The sequence below is a fragment of the Perca fluviatilis genome, chromosome 5, assembly GCF_010015445.1.
Source record: "Perca fluviatilis chromosome 5, GENO_Pfluv_1.0, whole genome shotgun sequence".
NCBI lineage: Eukaryota > Metazoa > Chordata > Actinopteri > Perciformes > Percidae > Perca > Perca fluviatilis.
Genome location: NC_053116.1, coordinates 37,923,656 through 37,938,655, shown reverse-complemented (window position 1 = coordinate 37,938,655; position 15,000 = coordinate 37,923,656). Strand labels below are relative to the sequence as shown.

General features: G+C 48.1%; 1 protein-coding gene across 1 annotated transcript in view; it reads right to left on the bottom strand.

Annotated features, from left to right (window-relative positions):
- The window catches only part of plxnb3 (plexin B3), a 197,987-nt gene that overhangs the window by 3,315 nt on the left and 179,672 nt on the right, over positions 1–15,000 (bottom strand). The window contains 9 exon segments of the mRNA XM_039800788.1: positions 672–832; positions 2,956–3,122; positions 10,748–10,835; positions 11,811–11,914; positions 13,015–13,093; positions 13,377–13,457; positions 13,712–13,858; positions 14,719–14,773; positions 14,947–15,000. The exon segment at positions 14,947–15,000 is cut by the window's right edge and continues 125 nt beyond it. Coding sequence (XP_039656722.1) covers positions 672–832; positions 2,956–3,122; positions 10,748–10,835; positions 11,811–11,914; positions 13,015–13,093; positions 13,377–13,457; positions 13,712–13,858; positions 14,719–14,773; positions 14,947–15,000 — 936 coding nt within the window.

Here is a 15,000-nt window from a genome sequence, read left to right as displayed (position 1 = left end):
TCAGAGAGACAGACAGGCAGGTGTCAGAGAGACAGACAGGCATGTCAGAGAGACAGACAGACAGGCGTGTCAGAGAGACAGACAGGCGTGTCAGAGAGACAGACAGACAGGTGTCAGAGAGACAGACAGGCGTGTCAGAGAGACAGACAGGCGTGTCAGAGAGACAGACAGGCAGGTGTCAGAGAGACAGACAGGCGTGTCAGAGAGACAGACAGACAGGCGTGTCAGAGAGACAGACAGACAGGCGTGTCAGAGAGACAGACAGGTGTGTACAGAGAGACAGACAGACACGGTGTCAGAGAGACAGGTAGGCAGGTGTCAGGGAGACAGACAGGTGTGTCAGAGAGACAGACAGGCAGGTGTCAGAGAGACAGACAGGCAGGCGTGTCAGAGAGACAGACAGGTGTGTCAGAGAGACAGACAGGCGTGTCAGAGAGACAGACAGGTGTGTCAGAGAGACAGACAGATAGGTGTGTCAGAGAGACAGGTAGGCAGGTGTCAGAGAGACAGACAGGTGTGTCAGAGAGACAGACAGGTAGGTGTCAGAGAGACAGACAGACAGGCGTGTCAGAGAGACAGACAGGTGTGTCAGAGAGACAGACAGACAGGTGTGTCAGACAGACAGACAGACAGAAAGGTGTGTCAGACAGACAGACAGGTGTGTCTCTCACCTGTTGGTCTTCCAGATGTGGACGGTCTCGGGGTCGTCGATGCCGTGTTTCTCGGCCATGTCGTCCAGGAAGTCGAAGAAGAATCTGACGGCGATCGGAGGAGGACGCTTCGTACTGAGGATCGCCACGAACACATCGTCCACAAACTTCTGCAGGGTCCCCTACAGAGAGACAGACAGGAAGGGAGACAGACAGGTAGAGAGAGAGAGAGAGAGCGAGAGAGAGAGAGGGAGAGAGAGAGAGAGAGACAGTGTGTGTTACCTTCATGGACAGCAGTCGGGTCAGGTAAATCTCAGGTGTGTTAATGTGTGTGTGTTACCTTCATGGACAGCAGTCGGGTCAGGTAAATCTCAGGTGTGTTAATGTGTGCGTTACCTTCATGGACAGCAGTCGGGTCAGGTAAATCTCAGGTGTGTTAGTGTTATCGTATCCATGGACAGCAGTCGGGTCAGGTAAATCTCAGGTGTGTTAATGTTTTACAATCTTCATGGACAGCATGTGGTCAGGTAAATTCTAAGGTGTGTTAATGTGTGTTACCTTCATGGACAGCAGTCGGTCAGGTAAATCTCAGGTGTGTTAATGGTGTGTGTTACCCTCCATGGACAGCAGTCGGGTCAGGTAAATCTCAGGTGTGTTAATGCGTACGTACTTCATGGACAGCAGTCGGGTCAGGTAAATCTCAGGTGTGTTAATGTGCGCGTACCTTCATGGACAGCAGTCGGTCAGGAAAACTCAGGTATGTTAATGCACTTCCGCCATGGACAGCAGTCGGTCAGGTAAATCCCAGGTGTAAATGTGCGTTAACCTTCATGGACAGCAGCGTGCAGGTAAATTCAGGTGTGTTAATGTGTGTGTTACCTTCATGGACAGCAGTCGGGTCAGGTAAATCTGGTGTGTTAATGGGTGTGGTAACCTTCATGGACAGCAGTCGGGTCAGGTAAATCCTAGGTGTGTTAATGTGTGTGACTCTTCATGGACAGCAGTCGGTTCAGGTAAATCTTCGGTGTGTTAATGTGTGTGTGTTACCTTCATGGACAGCAGTCGGTCAGGTAAATCTCAGGTGTGTTAATATGTGTGTTACTCCATGGACAGCAGTCGGGTCAGGTAAATCTGTGTGTTTGTTATTGTGTGTTACCTTCATGGACAGCAGTCGGGTCAGGTAAATCTCAGGTGTGTTAATTTGTGTTTGTGTTACCTTCATGGACAGCAGTCGGTCAGGTAAATCTCAGGTGTGGTGTAATTTGTGTATTACCTTCATGGACAGCAGTCGGGTCAGGTAAATCCTCAGGTGTGTTAATCGTGTGTGTAACCTTCAGGACAGCAGTCGGGTCGGTAAAATCTCAGGTGTGTTAATGTGTGTGTTACCTTCTGCGGACAGCAGTCGTCATCAGGTAAATCCCAGGTGTGTATCGTGTGTGTGTTACCCTTCATGGACAGTAGTCGGGTCAGGTAAATCTCAGGTGTGTTAATGTGTGCGTTACCTTCATGGACAGTAGTCGGGTCAGGTAAATCCCAGTTGTGTTAATGCGTGTGCGCTACCTTCATGGACAGCAGTCGGTCATTAAATCTCAGGTGTGTTATATGAGCGTTACCTTCATGGACAGCAGTCGGGTCAGGTAAATCCAGGTGTGTTAATGCGCGCGTTACACTTCATGGACAGCAGTCGGGTCAGGTAAATCTCAGGTGTGTTATGTAGTGTCGTAACCTTCATGGACAGCAGTCGGGTCAGGTAAATCTCAGGTGTGTTAATGTAAAAGTGTGTTAAGCCCCTCATCGGACAGCAGTCGGTCAGGTAAATCCCCAGGTGTGTTAATGTTCGTGTGTTACCTTCATGGACAGCAGTCGGGTCAGGTAAATCTCAGGTGTGTTAATGTGTGCGTTACCTTGCTGGACAGCAGTCGGTCAGGTAAATCTCAGGTGTGTTAATGTGTGTGCGTTACCTTCATGGACAGCAGTCGGTCAGGTAAATCTCAGGTGTGTTAATGTGTGTGTTTACCTTCATGGACAGCAGTCGGGTCAGGTAAATCTCAGGTGTGTTAATGTGTGTGTTACCTTCATGGACAGCAGTCGGGTCAGGTAAATCTCAGGTGTGTTAATGTGTGTGTGTTACCTTCATGGACAGCAGTCGGGTCAGGTAAATCTCAGGTGTGTTAATGTGTGTGTGTTACCTTCATGGACAGCAGTCGGGTCAGGTAAATCTCAGGTGTGTTAATGTGTGTGTGTTACCTTCATGGACAGCAGTCGGGTCAGGTAAATCTCAGGTGTGTTAATGTGTGTGTGTTACCTTCATGGACAGCAGTCGGGTCAGGTAAATCTCAGGTATGGCCTTGGCTCTCTCTCTCTCCCTCATGCTGCTCTTTCTGTGTTTTGGGATTTCCGGATCTTCGCTGCTCTTCACCAGGTGCCACAGACGCAGACCCTCCTCCTCCTCGCCCTCCAGCATCGGCGTTTCTACGGCAACAACACACGGACCGTCACCACGGCGACGACGACGATGACTAACACAGAGGAGAACCATCGTATCTGACAGAACTACCCCCTTTTGAACAGTTTTTTTAAGCCATCTACCCCCTAACCAGTACAAATAATTTTTTGTCAGCGATAGATTTACTAAACAACAGCCTTGGAAAACATTTAAATGCTAGTGGAAAAAGGCGAGGAAAAAAAAGACGGTAGAAAGAAGGAAGTAAGGTAAGAATAGGTCGAAAATAGTGACAAAAACTTTGAAAAAAAGAGACCCAAACTTTAAAAAAAAAAACACGTACCCCCTGCAGTCCTCCAAAGTACCCCTAGGGGGACATGTACCCCCTGCAGTCCTCCAGAGTGCCCCTAGGGGGACACGTACCCCCTGCAGTCCTCCAGAGTACCCCTAGGGGGACACGTACCCCCTGCAGTCCTCCAGAGTACCCCTAGGGGGACACGTACCCCCTGCAGTCCTCCAAAGTGCCCCTAGGGGGACACGTACCCCCTGCAGTCCTCCAGAGTGCCCCTAGGGGGACACGTACCCCCATTTGAGAACCACTGCTCTAGATGTTGTTATCTGTTACTGCAGGGGGTACGTGAAATTTGTACAAAAATGCTAATTTAAAAATATGTCATGCATAATTCCTAAAATAATTTTAATAATAATGAATGAATTAAGTGATGGATTCTAAACATTTGAGATGCAGCATTTACATTTTTTTTTTTTTTAGAAGGTTGTTGTTGTCTGTGACTGCCGGCGCTGTATTGTATCTGTATTGTCCTTCCAGAAAAATGCGTGATGAGGTTTTTTTGCGATTGTTGAGGGCAAAAATCCTTGATTATGCGGCACGTTTTCTTAAAAAAAGCGATGGAATATGTTATATATGAAATTTATGCAAATTTATGCGATGAAATTGCGGGAACTTGCAAAAACTGCAGTTTGATGAAAAAGAGAAAAAAAAGTGATTCCCCCAACACGCTGCTTTTCGATGATGTCCATGTCGCGTAATTACATCACTTCATAACGTTCCCATGGCAACAGGGGTAAACGGCTGCTCTTGTGTGAAGTAAGCGCAACATTTTTCAACTTTCTGCTAAGATATAAAGTACAGGCCAACAGTTTAGACACACCTTCTCATTCAATGTGTTTCTTTATTTTCATGACTATTTACATTGTAGATTCTCACTGAAGGCATCAAAACTATGAATGAACACATATGGAATTATGTACTTAACAAAAAAGTGTGAAATAACTGAAAACATGTCTTATATTTTAGATTCTTCAAAGTAGCCACCCTTTGCTTTTTTTGATAACTCTGCAAACCCTTGGTGTTCTCTCAATGAGCTTCATGAGGTAGTCACCTGAAATGGTTTTACCTTCACAGGTGTGCTTTGTCAGGGTTAATTAGTGGAAGTTTTTCCCTTATTAATAAAAAAGCAAAGGGTGGCTACTTTGAAGAACCTAAAATCAAAATATAAGACATGTTTTCGAGTTATTTCACACTTTTTGTTTAGACTATAATAATTCATATGTGTTCATTCATAGTTTTGATGCCTTCAGTGAGAATCTACAATGTAAATAGTCATGAAAATAAAAAGGAAACGCATTGAATGAGAAGGTGTGTCCAAACTTTTGGCCTGTACTGTATGTTATGGGACTTTTTTTGCAACAGGGATTATGAAATCATGCAAGCACCGCATATTTGGCTTTGAAATCGGCAATTTATGCGGCGAAAGTGCGGCGTATTTGAAAAAATGCGCCCCGGCATAGATATGCGGACTTTAGCTGATTATGCGTTGAATTTGCATGATCACCGTTTTTCGGGAGGGACTGATTGTACCTCTTTATGTGGACCTTTCCTTCTACCAAAAATGTTTTGCGCTGGTCAGGGAGTCCTTTAGCCTGGCTGACACCAGACCCTATCGGCTGTAACTGAGAGGGGGTCTGGGGGTTAGCTTTATTCACAGCCCATTTCCAAAAAGGGCGTCGCAAACGGACGCCGCTCAAATGCCTCTGGGCGCCATTGGATAGTCCTTCAACCAATCAGGAACAATGATCAGGGTGACGCTGCGCTTCGGTGGCCAAATGTTGAATGTAAACAAGAAGCTGCTCGCCGTCGCTGCGATATCGTCATCGTGTAGAGCCCGCCTCAACGGTGGTGATTGGTGTAGAGCCCGCCTCAACGGTTGTGATTGGTGTAAAGCCCTCCTCAACGGTTGTGATTGGTGTAGAGCCCTCCTCAACGGTTGTGATTGGTGTAGAGCCCGCCTCAACGGTTGTGATTGGTGTAAAGCCCTCCTCAACAGTTGTGATTGGTGTAGAGCCCTCCTCAACGGTTGTGATTGGTGTAGAGCCCTCCTCAACGGTTGTGATTGGTGTAAAGCCCTCCTCAACAGTTGTGATTGGTGTAGAGCCCTCCTCAACGGTTGTGATTGGTGTAGAGCCCTCCTCAACGGTTGTGATTGGTGTAGAGCCCTCCTCAACGGTTGTGATTGGTGTAAAGCCCTCCTCAACGGTTGTGATTGGTGTAGAGCCCTCCTCAACGGTTGTGATTGGTGTAGAGCCCTCCTCAACAGTTGTGATTGGTGTAAAGCCCTCCTCAACGGTTGTGATTGGTGTAAAGCCCACCTCAACGGTTGTGATTGGTGTAAAGCCCTCCTCAACGGTTGTGATTGGTGTAAAGCCCGCCTCAACGGTTGTGATTGGTGTAGAGCCCGCCTCAACGGTGGTGATTGGTGTAAAGCCCGCCTCAACGGTGGTGATTGGTGTAAAGCCCGCCTCAACGGTGGTGATTGGTGTAAAGCCCGCCTCAACGGTGGTGATTGGTGTAGAGCCCGCCTCAACGGTTGTGATTGGTGTAAAGCCCGCCTCAACGGTGGTGATTGGTGTAAAGCCCGCCTCAACGGTTGTGATTGGTGTAAAGCCCTCCTCAACGGTGGTGATTGGTGTAAAGCCCGCCTCAACGGTTGTGATTGGTGTAAAGCCCTCCTCAACGGTTGTGATTGGTGTAAAGCCCTCCTCAACGGTTGTGATTGGTGTAAAGCCCGCCTCAACGGTTGTGATTGGTGTAAAGCCCGCCTCAACGGTTGTGATTGGTGTAGAGCCCGCCTCAACGGTTGTGATTGGTGTAAAGCCCGCCTCAACAGTTGTGATTGGTGTAAAGCCCTCCTCAACGGTGGTGATTGGTGTAAAGCCCGCCTCAACGGTTGTGATTGGTGTAGAGCCCGCCTCAACGGTGGTGATTGGTGTAAAGCCCGCCTCAACGGTTGTGATTGGTGTAAAGCCCGCCTCAACGGTTGTGATTGGTGTATAGCCCGCCTCAACGGTGGTGATTGGTGTAGAGCCCGCCTCAACGGTTGTGATTGGTGTAAAGCCCGCCTCTACGGTTGTGATTGGTTTAAAGCCCGCCTCAACGGTTGTGATTGGTTTAAAGCCCCCCCCTCAACAAAATAGTTTGAGAACCACTGCTCTAGATGTCCTACATGTTCAATGGTTCTGACATGGTTCTGTTAGCGTTGTGCTGGGTTGCCGGCAATGTTCCCTCTAAGCTGCGCGCTTGCGCAATCGCGCACCGCTCGCACATTGTCAGCGCACAAGAAAATCTATGCAGCACATAGACTCAGTGAGTGACAGGTGTCCAGCCAATGATACAACACGGTTCACTTACGCTACGCAGCCAATCATAGCATTGACAGTGCTTGTGTATATGCCCTGCCCGCAAAATTACAAATCACACTATGACCACGCCAAGACCCGCCCTACGAAGCAGCTCGATTGGTTGGGTTTAGGCATTTCACCTCGAGTGCATGGACGCCTGGCCAATTGTAATGTGTGAATGCTATTGAAGGGCGGGTCTTGGCGTGGCCATAGTGGGATTCGTAATATCGCGCCCAGCCCATACGCGCCGTGGCATCGTGAAGGTTAGCTAGCTACCAACAGTACGGCAGAGATAAGAGACGGCGACGCAAATGCAAACCCCTTATCATGGCAAAACGAACGGGCAGTGACACATCCACCCACCAAGCCAAAGTAAAAAAGAAATGCGGTTCTTTTAAGATGGAATGGCTGTCGCAGTATGTGGAAACAGGAGAACAAGTGGTGAAACTGGGTGAGATTTTTTCTTTTTCGAGTGAGACAGGTCTGCTCTGCAAAACATGCAGCGAAGCCAAAGTAACAAGCGAGTTTTCGGATGGAAAAATGTGGACTGAATGGAAGTTGGACTACCTCAAGCGTCACATTCAGCAGAAAACTCATTTGAAAGCTGTTGGAATTGTACGGAGACTCAAGATGGGACAGGGGATTGGTACATTATTGCGGGAGAGCGCAAAAGACCGGGAGAAAAGGAACGAGCTGTTGCACAAAACAAAATCTGACCCCGAGCAAGTTAAAGTTGTCATTGACAATATTTTACTGGCCATCAAAATGAATGCATCAATGCTGTCAGTTCAACAAATCCACAATCACATGGCAAAGTATGTGAGTATACCAGAAAGCTGGCGAAGCAAAAACTATGCCTTTGAATTTGTGAACTCAATCAATGAGATAGTGCAGAATGAGACTATGTGCAGTGTTAAAAATGCACCTTGGCATACCCTGATAGTAGATGAGAGCACAGACATAACAGTACACAAAATGCTAGTCATATATATTAAATACAGGGAGGAAAATGATGTCAACTATAAAACTGTGTTTGGTGGCATCATCCAGCTGACAGCATGCACTGCTAGGGATATTGTGCAGGCAATAACTCAGTTTTACTCCAAACATGGACTGGACATTCAGAGAATGGTGATGCTGACCTCCGATGGTGCCGCAGTAATGCTAGGAAGACACAATGGAGTTGCGGCTTTGTTAAAGCGCCAAATACCACACCTAACTGAACAACATTGTGTGGCCCATAGAGAGGACTTGGGCATTGATGATGCCTGGAAAGATGTGCCTTTGATGCGAGATGTGGAAACTCTTCTTAGAACTGTATATTCCACTTTTTCTCGGTCCACTGTGAAGAGGGGCAAAATGGAGGACATAGCAAAGAATCTTGATGAAGATACACTGTCATTCAGGCCTCTGAACGAAGTGCGATGGCTGTCGCGGCACCAAGCTGTCAATGCTGTTCTGAGGAACTACACTGTGCTTGAAGAATTCTGCAAAAGAGAATTCACTGATAACAGAGATCCAGTGGGAGATGTTTTGGGTGAGCTAGCACAACTCTGCCTCTCTTTACAAAGACGCAACCTGACTGTGATGGAAGGGCACTGCCTTGCTCGAGCAAAGATTGAGAAGTTGCGTTCCCAATACTTGAAGGAGAAGGATGTACATTGGAGTGACCGTGTCAAAGAGGCAATGGGGACCTCATCAGCTGATGGCAGAAATACTGGTGAGATTACTCTTTTTATTAGTAAGCTCTGTGATCACATGGATGCTCGTTTTCCATAGGATGGATTAAAGGAGTGGTCTGCATTTGACATTGAAGCATTGAGCTCAGACATCAGTTTTGACTATGGATCAGCAGACATTGCCACACTGGCAAAAAAGTATGAGGCCATTCTCCACCACCCACAGTCTATGGAGGCCATTAACAGTCAATATGCTGAATTCAAGTACATAATGAAGCAAAAACTTAAACAGGGGGTCAATCAGCACATTCTCAGATATGGTGGCCTGCGCACTTAGATGTGAGGAGCTAAAGGAGATCTCACAGCTTGTGGATATTTGTGCTACATTTCAAGCTTCCAGTGCAGATTGTGAAAGAGGATTTAGTTTAATGAATCACATCAAAACAGCATCCAGAAATCGTCTTGAAGTGGCACATTTGGACCAGCTGATGCGCATAAAGTCAAAGCAAGAAGCAGACGGAGCCATCAACCTGGACAAAGTGTACAACCACTGGAGAAGTGAGAAAGACAGACGTGAAAAATAAGGTAAAATTTAAGTCAGATTTGTGCATAGTCTAGTGACATTTTTTATGTATGGATATTAATCATTAAATGCTGTTACTACTAGATAATTTATGGGTAGTAGAAATGCTAATAAAAACAGTGTAATTAGATATTTTACAGACAAAGAGTTACAGGAATTTACACTGTATCACAAGCTACAGCACACATGTCATTGTGCAAAATGTGAATGTTTTAATGTGAACAAAATGTTATGTCTGAAAGGTGTATATTTCTCATTTCTTCCAGAGCAGGACCCTCACCCAGGCCACAACTGGAACCTCACCCAGGCCACAACTGGAACCTCACCCAGGCCACAACTGGACCCTCACCCAGGCCACAACTGGACCCTCACCCAGGCCACAACTGGACCCTCACCCAGGCCACAACTGGACCCTCACCCACGCCACAACTGGAACCTCACCCAGGCCACAACTGCGACCCTCACCCAGGCCACAACTGGACCCTCACCCAGGCCACAACTGGACCCTCACCCAGGCCACAACTGGACCCTCACCCAGGCCACAACTGGACCCTCACCCAGGCCACAACTGGACCCCCCAGGCCACAACTGGAACCTCACCCAGGCCACAACTGGAACCTCACCCAGGCCACAACTGGAACCTCTCACCCAGGCCACAACTGGACCCTCACCCAGGCCACAACTGGACCCTCACCCAGGCCACAACTGGAACCTCACCCGGGCCACAACTGGACCCTCACCCAGGCCACAACTGGAACCTCACCCAGGCCCCAACTGGAACCTCACCCAGGCCACAACTGGAACCTCACCCAGGCCACAACTGGACCCCCCCCCCAGGCCACAACTGGACCCTCACCCAGGCCACAACTGGAACCTCACCCAGGCCACAACTGGACCCTCACCCAGGCCACAACTGGACCCTCACCCAGGCCACAACTGGAACCTCACCCAGGCCACAACTGGACCCTCACCCAGGCCACAACTGGAACCTCACCCAGGCCACAACTGGAACCTCACCCAGGCCACAACTGGAACCTCACCCAGGCCACAACTGGAACCTCACCCAGGCCACAACTGGACCCTCACCCAGGCCACAACTGGACCCTCACCCAGGCCACAACTGGAACCTCACCCAGGCCACAACTGGAACCTCACCCAGGCCACAACTGGAACCTCACCCAGGCCACAACTGGAACCTCACCCAGGCCACAACTGGACCCTCACCAAGGCCACAACTGGAACCTCACCCAGGCCACAACTGGACCCTCACCCTGGCCACAACTGGAACCTCAGCCAGGCCACAACTGGACCCTCAGCCAGGCCAAAGCAGGACTCTTCCCATGGCCAAAAGCAGGACTCTGCAGTGTAGTATAACATACTACACATCTCATGAACAACAAGATTTTTGTCTTTTTCATTTTAAGAGGGCCAGAGCCGGTAGCTCAGCAGTTGAGTGGTAAACCCTCGAAAATATTAAAAGTAAACTAATGGAAATTGCTGCTGTAATTTGATTCTTTTAATAAGCCATGTAACTTGCTATGATCCCAGGTGTTGAACAGGTATGATACCGGTGTGTGGCCACAGCGTGCACAACTGATGTTGCTCACAGTGATCCTTAGTGTGCTCAGGGAGCTTGTGTGTATGCCCAGACACATGAAAAATTAGAGGGAACATTGGTTGCCGGGTCTCTTACTCTCTCCGGTCTGGAAGACCTGGTTGACTCCAACTCCGCCTGAACTCTGAGAACGAGGAATCAGAGCCACCGTGGCGCCGTCTGGGACCTGGACAACGAGAGAGCAGCGGTCAATATGTAACAGGAACAGAGGGAGAGGGGGGGGGAAATACAGAAAGAGAAGACGAAGAGAAGTGTAGAAGAACTAGGCTGCGCCCGAAATCCCACAACATGCTATTTAGCAGCTGAAACAGTATATGTGAGACTGCGTATCCCACAATGCAATGCGGTAGTTACGAAAACGTTCGTAATAGCGTTTACAGCATCGCTCACGTCGGCACGCGTTACCGTGGTTACGCCTCGGACAGCAAGGAGGCTCTCAGGAAGTGATGTTAAAAACATCACAGCTTAGTGCGTCCGAAAAGATACACACACACACACACACACACACACACACACACACACACACACACACACACACACAGACACACACAGACACACACAGACACACAGACAGACAGACAGACACAGACACACAGACACGACAGACACACACAGACACACAGACATTGACACACACACACACACACACACATACACACACAGACAGACAGACAGACAGACAGACACACACTCACACAGACACACACACACAGACACACACACACACACAGACATTGAACACACACACACACACACACACACATACACACACAGACAGAGACAGAAGACACACACAGACACACACACAGACACACACACACACACACACACACACACACAGACAGACAGACAGACAGACATACACACAGACAGACAGACAGACAGACACACACTCACACAGACACACAGACACACACACACACACACACAGACACACACACACACACACACACAGACACACACACACACACACACACACACACACACACACACACACACAGACAGACAGACAGACAGACAGACACACAAAGGTATGTTTATCGATAGTTTACACGTTGGGTATGTAGCGCAGGGTAAGTGTGCGATTCGGGACGCAAAAGCGTAGAAGAAAAAGCCGCGCTGTGATTGGTCGGTTGTTTACCTTGTAGTGCTGCAGAGTGTTGACCCGTTTCCAGCGCCCCTGAACCACCGCTGTGACATCATCGTCTGACAGGGTCAGGTGACCCGCCTGACCCGAACGCCACTCTGTCAACCAATCAGGAACACAGGTTGGTGTGAGCTGTCAATCAAACCGGACATGTCTGTGTGTGTGTGTGTGAATGTGTGTGTGTTTAATGAATTGTGTGTGTGTGTGTGTGTGTGTGTGTGTGTGTGTGAATGTTAAGGTGTGTGTGTGTGTGTCTGTGTGTGTCTGTGTGTGTGTGTGTGTGTGTGTGTGTGTGTGTGTCTGCATGTTGTGTGCTCTGTGTGTGTTTGTGTGTGTGTCTTGTGTGTGTGTTGTGTGTGTGTGTCTCTTGTGTGTGTGTGTGTCTGTGTGTGTGTGTCTGTGGTTTGTGTGTCTCTGTGTCTCTGTGTGTGTGTGTGTGTGTGTGTGTGTGTGTGTGTGTGTGTGTGTGTGTGTGTCTGTGTGTGTGTGTGTGTGTGTGTTGTGTGGCTCTGTGTGTGTGTGTTTGTGTCTGTGTGTGTGTGTTTGTGTCTATGTGTGTGTCTGTGTGTGTGTGTCTGTGTGTGTGTGTGTGTGTGTGTCTGTGTGTGTGTGTGTGTGTGTGTGTGTGTGTGTGTGTGTGTGTCGGGAATACAGTATACTTGTGGGGTCCCGACAGCTTTGTGGGACCAAAATGCTGGACCCCACAAATTTAAAGGTCTGTTTGAGGGTTAAGACTTGGTTTTAGGATTAGGGTTAGAATTAGGTTATGGTTAGGGTGAGGGTAGGGGTTAAGGTTAGGGTAAGAGTTAAGGTTAGGCATTTAGTTGTGATGGTTAAGGTTAGGGTAAGGTTAAGTTAGGCATTTAGTTGTGATGGTTAGGTTAGGTATTAGGTTAGGTATTTGTTGTGATGTTATTAGTTAGGTTAGTTTGTTGTGTGTTAAGGTTAGGTGGTTAGTTAGGCATTTAGTTGTGATGGTTAAGGTTAGGGTAAGGGTTAAGGTTAGGCATTTAGTTGTGATGGTTAAGGTTAGGGTAAGGGGCTAGGGAATGCATTATGTCAATGACAGGTCCCCACAAAGATAGTGAGATGCACTGTGAGTGTGTGTGTGTGTGTGTGTGTGTGTGTGTGTGTGTGTGTGTGTGTGTGTGTGTGTGTGTGTGTGTGTGTGTGTGTGTGTGTGTGTGTGTGTGTGTACCCAGGTCCAGACTGTCTGCTGCTGGTCTCTGAGAGAATGGAGCTCCTCTGTAGACCTGATCCAGGATCTTATCCTTCACCTGTACAAAGACAGACAGGTGAGAGACAGACATACAGCCAGACAGACACACAGACAGACAGACAGACAGGTGTGAGACAGACACAGACAGACAGACAGACACACAAACAGGCAGACAGACAGACAGACAGACAGACTGAATACAGACACACAGACAGTAAGACAGACACAGATAGGCAGACAGACACACAAACAGACAGACACACAAACAGGCAGACAGACATGCAGAAAGATACACAAACAGGCAGGCAGGCAGACAGACAGACAGACAGACATGTACCTACCTGTGTGATTGTGTCTGTGTCGAGCACTTTAACAGGACAAGGTTGAACTTCGACTCCATTCTTCACCAACACTGTCAGAGTCTGAGAGAGAGAGACAGGTACAGAGAGAGAGACAGGTACAGAGAGAGAGACAGGCAGAGAAGTTAAGAGACAGGTGTCCACGTAGAGCCGAAGACGTAAGAGAATATTTGTTCTCCCATTTACGGCAGCTATATAATGTATGATTTTTCAAGCCATTTCAGATAAAAGAATTCCTAAAAATCTGTACATCATGTGGGAACAAACATAACGGTTGCTAAGGAAACAAATCATCCTGTGCAGCTGATTCTGGTTACCATGGCGCAGTAGTCAATGTCCTCCCGCAGCAGGTGGCTGTCGTTAAGCGTCCGTTTGGCTTTCCCTGTCACCGAGTCCACTGGCCCTTTATCCACCTGATACTTTATGGCTCGGTAGAGCATGTAGAGAGGCTCCCCAGCCACCTCCTGCAGACAGACAGGCAGACAGACAGGTTAGTGGTTCTACAGACAGACACGTAGCATGTAGAGAGGCTCCCCGGCCACCTCCTGCAGACAGACAGGCAGACAGACAGGTTAGTGGTTCTACAGACAGACACGTAGCATGTAGAGAGGCTCCCCGGCCACCTCCTGCAGACAGACAGGCAGACAGACAGGTTAGTGGTTCTACAGACAGACACGTAGCATGTAGAGAGGCTCCCCGGCCACCTCCTGCAGACAGACAGGCAGACAGACACGTTAGTGGTTCTACAGACAGACACGTAGCATGTAGAGAGGCTCCCCGGCCACCTCCTGCAGACAGACAGGCAGACAGACAGGTTAGTGGTTCTACAGACAGACATGTAGCATGTAGAGAGGCTCCCCAGCCACCTCCTGCAGACAGACAGGTTAGTGGTTCTACAGACAGACAGGCAGAAAGACAGGTTAGTGGTTCTACAGACAGACAGACAGACAGACAGACGAGTTAGTGTTTCTACACAGACAGACAGGCAGGTTAGTGTTCCCACAACAACCACCTCAACAGACAGACAGACAGGTTAGTGGTTCTACAGACAGACAGACAGACAGACAGACAGGTTAGTGGTTCTACAGACAGACAGACAGACAGACAGATAGGTTAGTGGTTATACAGACAGACAGACAGACAGACAGGTTAGTGTATCTACAGACAGACAGACAGACAGACAGGTTAGTGTTTCGACAGACAGACAGACAGGTTAGTGGTTCTAAAGACAGACAGGCAGACAGACAGGTTAGTGATTCTACAGACAGACAGGTTAGTGTTTCTACAGACAGACAGGCAGGCAGACAGACAGACGAGCATTTACCTTGAGGAAGGAGTAGAGGCAGATCGACATCCAGTTGGTCAACTTTCTTCGACAACTGTCTAGATACGAAATACAAGAAAAAAAAAAAAAAAAAAAAAAAAAAAAATTTTTTTTTTTTTTAAAAAAAAAACGTTTTTTCTTGCAGTAGTTAAAAGTCGTCTGCTAGTTTTTATAAAAAAAATTTTCATTTACAAATTTCCCAGCTGGAGGTGAGTTTGTTTTACGTACCGGCGCAGCATGAGTTTGGGGTTCTTGGCGACGTACTGCTGCACCAGGTCCTGC